Source organism: Anarrhichthys ocellatus, unplaced genomic scaffold (genome assembly GCF_004355925.1).
Source record: "Anarrhichthys ocellatus isolate YVR2014 unplaced genomic scaffold, GSC_Weel_1.0 scaffold33, whole genome shotgun sequence".
Lineage (NCBI taxonomy): Eukaryota > Metazoa > Chordata > Actinopteri > Perciformes > Anarhichadidae > Anarrhichthys > Anarrhichthys ocellatus.
The window spans coordinates 1,859,566-1,870,950 of NW_022280063.1; the positions used below are offsets into that span (position 1 = coordinate 1,859,566).

An 11,385-nucleotide genomic window follows, 5' to 3' on the forward strand; every position below is an offset into this window, starting at 1 on the left:
AACAACAACAACAACAACAACAACAACAACAACAACAACAACAACAAAGAGACGCCCTTTAATGGCTACATCGCGACTTTCAGGAAGCCACTTTTACCTCGTTGAATTTCCCATGGCAGTATTTCTGAGCTTGCGGGACGTGGAAAACCTCGTCCATGTACGGCTCCCTTTGCTCCCGAGTGACTCTGGAGAACAGCAGGCAGGATATCAAAAAGTTGGTGCTGCAGAGCGCAGTGAAGATGTAGCCTTCAAATTTCTCCATGTTTGATGACGAAACACGATGTAAAAGTGAACGCAGTTCAAAGGCAGCTGTAATAAAGTGGAGTATTCCGCATATCGGTATATTCGCGTATAAAAAGCCCTGCACTCTCTCAATGCCGAGGGAAACTGGTTTAACTCCGTCCTGTATTGTTAAACGGAAGAGTTATATGTTTGACAGCTGGCGGTCCGCCTCTGAAAAACGGTCGACGCGAAAATGGTTTTATAGGAATTGGTTCCTGGTTGTGCAAAAATAGTAAAGCGTCACATTTCTAGAGAAATAGCAGTAGTGATAGCAGCCACCATAATCACATATGATACATTTCAAATGGAAAAGCTTTAAAGTGTCGTTTTGTTGAGTTTTTGGAGCCGTTTTCCTGAAACAGGAACTTAGCTCCAATGCGGTGTCACCGTGTTATGGTTCCCCCTCGTGTGCGGACGTTCACGTGAAGCGCGGAAAATCGTAATTGTCTTCATAGTTTTCCAACATGCATGTAGCACACGAACTAGAGCTCTTCCCCGACCACAGGGTGACTCAAATGCTTTTCAAGGAGGTCAAAAATGCCGCAGAGTTGAGACAGTGTGCGGTGGAGGGTAAAATAAAGGGTGCCCTGATTAACCCGACGATGGTGAGCTGTTTTATTCAGCTTTAGCAACGTTTTTGTATCAAACTAATGTACATTAGGCATGTTCTGATATGTATTCATTAGCTAACAAGAGCATTACTTTCCAGACAGCTATCTTTTATACCAAATGAGAAATTAAAGTGGCCAGTTAAACGGTGGCGCCTCATTCATCGTCTGGCTTTCTTTTTCATTTGCAGCTGGTGAATCCTTTCCAAGTACTGGTAGCTGCCAACAAGGCTGTCAACTTACAGAAAATTGGGAAAATGAAGACTAGAAGCCTGTACTCAGAAATAATCTTCAACCTGTCACCTACTAATAATGTAAGTACCCAGAACCGAGCTTCATTTTCTTTACATCATGATCTATTTGTGATCTGAAAATGCTTCTTCTTGTTTAAAACGGCACCTAATTGAGACGTGCAAGAATACTTGTTATTTTCAACATTGCTCTGCTAGCTTATTGTAGCTGCACTATTTAATATTTAGACATGGAATGCATTATTTCATTCTACTTGCTGTGCATCAGATAAATGGGCCCCTAATGTACATGAACAAACTCAAATCAGAAATGCATCATATTTGATTATGCCTTTCCCTGATGCAGATCTCAGAGGCGTTCAAAAGGTTCGGGAGCTCTGATGGCGACGACTCCGTCCTGGTGGTCCTGGTTCACGACAAAGACAAGCCCCAGCTGCTGTCAGACATCACAGCCAGGGTGAGCGGACGCCAGGTTCCAGCAGAAGATGTTTCCTCGCTGACAGATCATGCCAAAATCAAAAAGGTTCTCCATCTCTGCCTTCATTTAATGTGACTCATGCTATCTGGACTTGCTGTGTGTTTTTTTTTTCTTACCTAGAGTGACATATCTTTTAATCTTACACTTTTTGTTGTCTTTGTTTAGCTTTATAAAATCACCCCCCAGGAGGAGAAGTGTGGGACTCTGCTGGACGCGGTTGTATGCAGGATGGCCTCGAAGGACATCATGTAGCTACGGGAAAAAGGACTTTAAAAAAACAACAAATGGTCGCCTTTTTTTATGAGATCTGGATTCATATTGATAATGTCTTTCCTGCTGTCCCAAAATATGCAAACCTCGTCTCCACAGAAACTCAAATTAATCGAAAGTAAACCAGCTGAAAAGAAAATATATCTTATTTTTCATATATCTTTTCATGGTCTTTTTTTCCTGCTCACACTAGTTGTTAGACTCGTGTCATTTGAGAGGCAGTTAGGGAAGTCATAACACTTTTTTTTTCTTTGTCTACAGTTCCCACAGCAACTTTTCATGCTTCAGTCATTTGTACCTTTTTGGAGAAAGTTATTTTTGTGTCTAAAAGTTTGAAGGTGGGCTCTGGGTTTAGGGACAGTTGATTTAAAACTAGTCTCATGCCAGCAGTTGGTGAATAATGAATCTAAAATGCTCTGGGCCGAATATCTGCCAGATCTCAACACATGAAATATTCAGTCAAACCCTCTCAGCCGAAGAAGTCAAGAATATCAAATGTACTGGTGGTCTAAAACATTTGGATGCAGCTTTGTTCTTTTAGATCACATCGAAAGGAATTCTGTAACCAAATGTAAAATGTCTCTTCACTTCACTCACATGAAACATTCACGTTCTCTCAATGACATGGGCATTGCAATTATTTAGATTTTCCACATCAGAAGACCTGAATAGTATTTTATTTTTATTTCCCACTAAGAAAAGTCACGTTATAGTAGTGTACATTTGTCAGCCCGGGAAGTTAACGAGCTCGTCCTTTCCAATGTTCTCTCCTCTGAGGATGCACACCACGCTCTTCCCCTCCAGCTCGGGTATCTTGTCGTTAACGATGGCGGCGAACGCGGTGCAGCCCGACGGCTCCACCACAAGGCCGGACCTGTAGAGGGTGGACACGGCCGCCTTGATCTCTTCATCGTTTATGAGGACAATCCCCTCCACGTAACGCTGACATAACTCGAAGGGCAGTGTGCCTGCGATGCAAAGAAAAGGAGAGAGTCACAAATGAGTATCGGTAACAATTAAGAAGGTCTTCAGCCTAAAATGATAAGCCTGAATCTAACTTCAAGCATCCATAATTTAAAGCCACAGAGAGAAAGATTGAGAGAAAAGACTTGCACATGATACCTGTAAAAAGGTGGTGCAAGTCCTGAGGCGATGCTCTTGGTGTCCATGCCCACTGGCTTCTTCTTAATGAAACTCCTGTACATGGTGCAGGCTGGGTTTAAACAGAAACACAACGGGCCCAAAGTTCACTAAGTAGACCAACAGTCGGCAGATAACCTCTAACCTGTATCAGGGTGGATCTGGACACGGGGGCCGTTTCGGGCATCACCACCTTGCCCTTTGACCCATAGTGTTTCGAGGCGTACGTAAAAGACTTCCCATAGTTCCCGGCGGACATGGTGACAAAATGACCCCCCTTCGGTCTCCTGGCAAACTGGTTGGCCACTCCTCTGATCTTGAACGAGCCTGTCAATCAAATGTAAGACAAGTCTTGAGCAACGAGCCGAGGCGCGGCTGCTTCTGCGAGAAAGAACCAAAGTGGTTTCATCCGACCAGTTCTCTGCATGTTCTCCAGTTTGATGTGGATGTTGCAGCGGATGTCGAGAGGCAGGGTCGTCTGGCACCAGGGGATCATGGGAGTGTTGATGACACCCAGGGGGCTGCTGCTCACCGTCTCCCTGGCTTCTCTCAGCAGGTCCAGGGTGATGGGGTCTGCGGACACCTCACCCATCTGTGTCAGAAACATTTCATGAGCAGGAATGCATTGTGGAGCCAGCATTTTGGCTGATAAAACATACGCATTCAATAAACAAATGGTGTATATATTAACAATAATAAGTACTGGAGGGGGGGGGGGGGGGGGGGAATCCCAGGACGATTCGAGGGTCCTGGGACAGAAGATGTCACGTGTACAGATTATAAAGCCCTATGAGGCAAATTTGTGATATTGAGCTATACAAAATAAATTGAATTGAATATTGGGATACAATTTACTAACACAACCTGATCTTAGTGGACTTGTTTAAGTCAGCATTTCCACTGCAGGTGAACAACGCTTATCTATACAATAAATACTTTGTTACATATATGGTTTTATGCAGAAATATGAGTAAACATGGTCCATTTATACTATTTATTATAGTGGGAATTCAAATTAAAGACAAGACTTGTCATATATTATCATATTATTTCCAAACGTTGCCGCTCAACAAGACTAGTTTTGGGGAATATGATGCAGAATTTGACCAATTTGACCGACATACTGTTTTGCAGAGGGGGTGGTATGGCGCATCAGCTGGTGCTAACTGCTGTTCAACAACACAAAGAAGAAGAAATGCTCCATTCATGAAACAGGACTTGTGTAGTGACAGTCAACCGACCCTTCTGTACTGTGTTGTATGTCACTAGCTGGCATTGCTAATTTAAGCACTCTGTAGCTTTTCTATCTTTTTACAACAACCAAATGAACCGAACAGCTTAAAGTGGTCCTGTGGACAGAAACTCAAATCCTCCCTGTGGACTTTTCCAGCTCTTTAACGGTCATCTTTGGACTCTTCATTGCCTCTCTGATTAATGTCCTCCTTGTCTGGCCCTTAGGTTTTGGCCCTCTCTTTAAGGTTTGTTTTGTTTTCATATTCTTTATTTTGTAATAATTGATACTGATGTTGAGCAGCTAGGATTTTGACCACCAGTTAGTTTCAATTAAAATGTTGCACGGTGTTTAATTTAATTCCTGAACTCCAGAGTAGTAGAAGTTGGGTTCATTTCATTCTCTTTACAGATGGTGAACCATTTGATCCGAGCCACTGTATTGGAGTCAGTAGCTGTGTCTCAGTTCAGGGGCTGCATCCTTCGGAGGACCCAGCCTTCGCAGTCTACGTGGGCCGCGTCCTTTGAGGACCGCGAAGGCTGGACCATGCGGTTTCCGAAATGAGATGGCCTACGCTACAGAGGACTTCCTGTTTCCTGCCTAGAATGCCTGCTCAGAAGGATTATACTGTATATACAGATATTAATATACTGTAAAGGTTTTAGTTTTAATCAGTTTTTCAATCATATATTCAATAATTCATTCATAGTTCTTTTTCATAATATAGTTTTTCTAAATTAATAATCAGTTAATAATTCAATCAGTTGCTATGTTAAATAACTCATTTTCAATCATTTATAGTTCTTGTAAATAAAATAATGTATTTATCAATAACTTTTTTATTTCATTCACACACATATACACCTATATACATATATATATATTCATAAATGTATATATAAATTATAATAATGATGTGAATTAATTAAGTTCCCACATTGTTTCCCCCTTATTCATTAACGTCACATCTTGTTCCCTTGCACCTGCATGTATGTGTCATCAGTTCTGTACTAGTTAACAATCAGTAAAGATTTCAATTATTTATGATTTAGTTATAATTAAATTGGGAAGAATAATGCTGCACGTTGGGGCTGTAATCTAAAGCTTTCCCTATTTTATTTATATCAACATGTAATATTATGATTATCAATACTTAACAGTACTAACAGTAATACCTTTGAGTCAAATGAAAATCAAAAAGATCTTAAATTATCACTTGCACAATATTTATTGTATATTAATTGTCGTACATTGTCAGATTTTTGAATTATATCAGAAATAAAATAATGTTTCCAATATAAAGACATATTTAGAAAGTTTGTCATACATTGATTTTTATTGTGCTACTCCGTAAATAAACAGTATACATACAGTACATACAGTTTACATGAACATACTGTGTTCTATGTGACAAATGCATCTGTCTCCTTGACTTCTGAGCAGATGCAAAGAGCTGCTGACGGCTTCCTGTGTGTGTGAGGAGCTTCCCAAACCCACCAGCACAGAAGAAGCAGACGGAGACAAACTACGTCCTCTGTGCCGGTGGGGACGGGGCGCTCCTCAGCTGGTGGGTGGAGCGGGCGGTGTCGGAGGGGGGAGGGGCAGGGAGGACGTAACCGTACTCACTGGGTCTCGGACTCACTGGGGTGCTGAGAGTGGTTCAGTGGTCTGTGGTGGGTCTGGGTCTTCCTGGGATGATGGTTTGGAAGACGTCCACTCTCAGTTGCCCCAGGAGTGAGAAAAAAGCACAGAGGAGTCCTGCCCTGAGACACAAACACAAGAGATGAATACTTTTAACTCAACTATACAACCTTTACATTGTTCAATGATGGAATCTTATTACTGATACTTCTGTAGTCTTAGTGAGGGATTACTTACTCAGCCCACTGAAAGAAAGGAGACCACCGCTCTCCATCTGGTCCTGTAGTCCTCCATCCTTCTCATCTGGTCCTGTGGTCATCCAGCCTTCTCATCTGGTCCTGTAGTCCTCCATCCTTCTCATCTGGTCCTGTGGTCATCCATCCTTCTCATCTGGTCCAGAGTGAACACATCTTCTCTGTTGTCTAGGAGATCCAGGATGTTGCTTCCTGTGTTACAGCCATCGATACCTGAGTAAAAGAGACTTGGAAAACTTTTCTTAACGTTAGTAATTTTTACCATACCTCTGTCTGATACAAGCCAACATATGGAGGTCACAGCAGTACACCATAAAGACCATACTTAAAATTGTATCAGAGCTGTGTTTTATCCACCCTATTGTACGGTTCTGAATGCTGGAGAATGACACAAGAAGACCTCAACAGACTATCAACCTTCCAGACCAAGAGTTTAAGACAAATACTGCACATTTTCTGGCCAAACACCATTTCAAATGAAGAACTGTATGACAAATGCCAACAAGAATGCATGGAGACCATCCTAATGAGCAGAAGATGGGGATGGATAGGACATGTGTTGAGAAAAGATCCTGCTGATATTACAAGAACAGCCTTACATTGGACACCAGAAGGGAAAAGAAAAAGAGGCCGACCAAGAAACACATGGAGAAGAACTGTGGAGAAGGAGATGCAGAGCCTAAACCACTCATGGGCCACCATCCAGCGACTCGCCCAGGACAGACAGGAGTGGAAGACTTTTGTTGCTGCCCTACATGCCAAGAGGCATAAAGGGAAATGATGATGATGTCTGATACAGTCACCTACACCTATGAAAAACGGATAGTGAGTAAAATGAACTATCTGTCAGGACCTGTGTTTCCCCTGATCTGCTCTCCACACATTCCTGTCCTTTATGTTGGTGAAATAAAATCAGTTTTACCAGATTCTGTCTCCTGTTGTCTTGCTATTGGGTCCTGATCTTGAACTCCCGTGACAGAATCTTCACTACTAACTTACCTTTGGTTTCTGSGTCGAGCAACAACCATTTTTCAAATGGAAAATCAACAAAGAAGAGATATTTAAAAGCTCTGCTGCAGGGTGCTGCCTATCGCCAACCCCGCCAGACGCAAGGGAAGGCTGTCTGGTGCTTTATCAGTCCTGCCAGACGCAAAGGTTTTACAATCCTGCAGCAAACATGCTGTCGGTCTCAATCCGAGTTGTGAGTAAAGTGAACAACCTGTCAGGATCCCTGTCTGACCCGTGATTCACCTGCTCTCCTCTCCGGTGTCGATCCACGGGACATCACACCGTCGATCTGTCTGTCCTCCGGTGTCGATCCACGGGACATCACACCGTCGATCTGTCTGTCCTCTGGTGTCGATACATGGGACATCACACCGTCGATCTATCTGTCCTCCGGTGTCGATCCACGGGCTCCACACATTCCTGTCCTTTATGTTGGTGAAATAAAATCAGTTTTACCAGATTCTGTCTCCTGTGGTCTTGCTATTGGGTCCTGATCTTGAACTCCCATGACAGAATCTTCACTACTAACTTACCTTTGGTTTCTGGGTCGAGCAACAACCATTTTTCAAATGGAAAATCAACAAAGAAGAGATATTTAAAAGCTCTGCTGCAGGGTGCTGCCTATCGCCAACCCCGCCAGACGCAAGGGAAGGCTGTCTGGTGCTTTATCAGTCCTGCCAGACGCAAAGGTTTTACAATCCTGCAGCAAATAGGTGGTCGGTCTCAATCCGAGTCGCTGTCTTCATCCGCCTGCCAGTATTCTCTGCGTGGGGGGAAGCTGAGGCCTGAAGTGGAGGGTGGAGACCATCTGTAGTCATCCGCCCGGCTCTTCTTTGTGGAGGGACCGAGGCCTGAAGTGGAGGGCGCCGACTCCCTGTAGTCCTCTTCTCTGGTCCTCTTCATGGAGGATCCGAGGCCTGAAGTGGAGGGCGTTGCGTCCTCGTGGTCGTCCTCACCGTTCCTCTGACTCTTCACACTCGCCTGCTCCGTGAGGTCCTCTTCCCTACTCCTGTTGGTGGGCTCTTCTGCCCTCTGGGGGACTGGGGGCGGATCATCTTCTGGCAAGTCATCCATGGAGTAGTACCCGGAATCTTCGCTCTCGTCGTCAGTGAAGATTCGCTGAAGCAACCCACGCACATAGCCGATCTCCATCTGACCTGCAACCACGACGAGCTCCACCTGACCTGCACCCACAACGATGAAGTCCACCTGATCTGCACCCACCACGCCGGGCTCCACCTGACCTCCACCCACCACGCCTGGCTCCACCTGACCTCCACCCACCACGCCTGGCTCCACCTGACCTACACCCACCACGCCTGGCTCCACCTGAAATCCACCCACAACGCAAGAGATAAGGATCGGGAGGTTACCTTCGTCGTCGTCGAGGATCCTGATGACTTCAGGGAGGCCGTCTTGTGGAGGACGTTCGACGACGTAGTCGACACCAGCTGAGAGGGAAACATTTAAACTGTCAGGATTTCTCATAACATGAAATATTTCTGGATTACATGAAGCAATAATCAAAGTTCAAATTAGAAAAGACGACAGCAGAGCCATAAAGTAACTGGACAGCACTACACAACTCACATTAAGTCCCCAACACACAAGAGGGTTCACCTTTAAACATTTATAGCAAACATAGTGCAGCTCTGCCTCTGTTAGTTTGAACACATAACACAATTATATTAATAATGATAAAAGCAATAAATATTATTATTGTCGTTATAGATATTATTACTCTTATTATTATATGTCCGAAACAACAGAGTAGGGTGAGAGGAGCAGCTGGCCACGCGCTTTTACGCACGGGCTTTTTCTGGATTCAGATTCCAGTTGCTAATCAGTCAGTCAGCGGGTCAATTAACCGACTGTTGATTACTCGTGAGCTCTGGACAAAGACGTTTATTTTGCATTTGCTTAGCTTGCAATAAACAGCGTGAACGTATTTGTTGAACTAGCGACGCACAGTGAAACGTGTCTACATTAATCCAACATGACTAACCTCTTTAGTTTATAATTCATTATTCTCCCGGTTTATGAGTTGCATATCACAGCGCGTGGAGGAGATGCAGCACGCGCACCTGCAGCCCCGTACAGTTACTTAACGGATCGCTCTCTTGTCCCTCGAAAACCAAATACCACAACAACGAGCAAAGCGCATCTCAATGCTAAATGTTAGAGAAATAGTTTATGTAATATGATGACGTAAAAGGATCAGATGTTTGTTCAATAACTCAAGTTTCAACAGTCAAACCCACTCAGGGTCGCATCGTGCCCTGGTTTGAAGACGTAGGCTACGTCCTCACGCARGCTACGTCCTGACGCAAGCTACGTCCTGACGCAAGCTACGTCCTGACGCAAGCTACGTCCTGACGCAAGCTACGTCCTGACGCAAGCTACGTCCTGACGCTCGCCGCTAATCGTTCCATATGGTTACCATGGTGCACAACTTCAGCATTTATTTAGCCTTTTATGAAAGTGTTCTATTTTCCGAAATATACATTTTTATGTTAAAATATGAAGATTTGATGCCTTCAAACCAAAATAACTGTGTTTAATTAAACATCTATACTATTGTGAACACATTCCACACTCAAATAATCAGTTTACAGAGTGTCTGTTTCCGACAGGCCTGATAATATAGTGTCAACTGTTCACCTTTCACTGATTTCTAAACGGAGAATGCTTTAAATACTTTGAAGGGGATGAATCAAAACAAAAATGCTAAAATAAATGTAAAAGTTGTCTTACCAGCACAGGTATGGGCCATCTCTCACAGCACACTCCCCGCAGGTGCTCCTCCTTCAGCCGAAGATCTTCAGGCGCTTCTGTTGTCCAAGATAGTAGCGATTTAGTAGTTTCTCCAACAAGTTTCGTATCAAGTAGCTTTTCTCAAGAAGTTAAAAACTCAAAGAGTCAGCTCTCCACGGTATGGATATCCAAGAGGTGATCAGCTCAAGAGTTGTTCCGCTCAAGAAGTGTTCCGCTCAGTTTCCAAGTGCAGAGTGAGCGATCAGAAAGTTCTGAGGCCTTCAGTAACCTCGGTCGGGTCCGTTTCCATGGCATTCAGTGACACGTGCGTGTGTGAGTGCGTGCGTGTGATTAGCCAAGACAGAAAGAGAGAAATATTAATTATTTTATCTTATATATAATATATATTTTTATTTGATTTATACTAGTTATTTTTATTTTATCTTTCAGTGCTCTATTACCATTCAGTACAGCTATGAGTTGTAAACATTATACAACCCGTCTCTGCTTATTCTAATACAACAAATCTGTATTGGAAACGAAATTGAGAGAGAGAGAGAGATTAAGTAAATATATATACATATACATTTATTTATATTTATTTATCTCTCAATGAATCTTTCTGAAAGAGCCTGGATACTTGCAATCCTAAGGCAGAGGACAGTTAACAAAAACAACAGCAGCAAAAAAAATGTCAGCAAACGTGTTTATTAACTTGCAGTAACACATATGCACATACTTTATATTTTTTTGCTTGCAAGGCAGTCACCCTCCCCTGCAGGATTATTTTCTCCAAAATTGTCCAAATCACATTGAGTAAATGATGAAAAGAGAAACATTTATCAATAATATTCACACAAGGATGCAAACTTTGTGTGAGTGTATTGTCCTCTCTACTGGTTGTCCTATTAGTAAAGGCTTTATATAGGATGAGAGCTAATTTAACTGTAGCCTTAAGTACAAGATGGTCAAATGGAGATATTACAAATGGACTAATGTCTTAATTCCAAGCTACAGTTGCTGAATGTTTGTCCCCGGTGACGAGGCCGTCGTTCTCGCCCCTCAGCTCCTGGCTCCCTGTAACAAAACAAAATGTAGAGTTAGTTTTATTTCACACCACAAAACAAAAGGAGCAAAATACTCAAATTCAGTTTATCCGTGTAATTAATCTCAACGTTTGTTTGTATTGGTTTATTTCGTATGGCCTTTAGCACCCCCTAGTGGCGATTGTGAAAAGCTGCACTGAAGAGGAAGTGGGCAAATATTATCTCCTTCCCCATGTAGGACATTTTGGTTAGTTGTAGTATTTAAAATAATTTAAATCAACGTGTTAGGTGACGTTTTAGAGAAACGTTCCAAACAATTGCTCTTCCTCATTACGACAACAAATTTATATATATAGATTTTTTACGATATGAAAACAATGTTGTGTAGTTCGCTTCCTTTCCTGCCCGGAAGTGATACAAAA

The 11,385-nt window shown here is 42.9% G+C and overlaps 3 protein-coding genes across 3 annotated transcripts in view; 1 reads left to right on the forward strand and 2 right to left on the reverse strand.

The window, feature by feature from the left end:
- The window catches only part of alg10 (ALG10 alpha-1,2-mannosyltransferase), a 3,396-nt gene extending 2,951 nt beyond the window's left edge, over positions 1 to 445 (reverse strand). Inside the window, exon 1 of the mRNA XM_031865795.1 lies at positions 98 to 445. Coding sequence (XP_031721655.1) covers positions 98 to 262 — 165 coding nt within the window. The 5' untranslated portion in view covers positions 263 to 445. The remainder of the gene's footprint in view (positions 1 to 97) is intronic.
- A 213-nt stretch (positions 446 to 658) lies between these two features.
- tprkb (Tp53rk binding protein) lies at positions 659 to 3,219 on the forward strand. Its single transcript, XM_031865806.1, has 4 exons — positions 659 to 887; positions 1,082 to 1,204; positions 1,488 to 1,664; positions 1,785 to 3,219. Exons 1-4 carry the CDS (start codon positions 747 to 749, stop codon positions 1,869 to 1,871), a joined length of 528 nt encoding a protein of 175 aa, XP_031721666.1. The 5' UTR covers positions 659 to 746; the 3' UTR covers positions 1,872 to 3,219.
- Positions 2,616 to 3,621, reverse strand: LOC116393354 (L-threonine dehydratase biosynthetic IlvA-like). Its single transcript, XM_031865606.1, has 4 exons — positions 3,444 to 3,621; positions 3,168 to 3,356; positions 3,019 to 3,102; positions 2,616 to 2,863 (listed from the first exon to the last, which is right to left on the reverse strand). The coding sequence occupies exons 1-4, from the start codon at positions 3,619 to 3,621 to the stop codon at positions 2,616 to 2,618; spliced, it is 699 nt and encodes a 232-aa protein (XP_031721466.1).
- Positions 3,622 to 11,385: the final 7,764 nt, after the last annotated feature.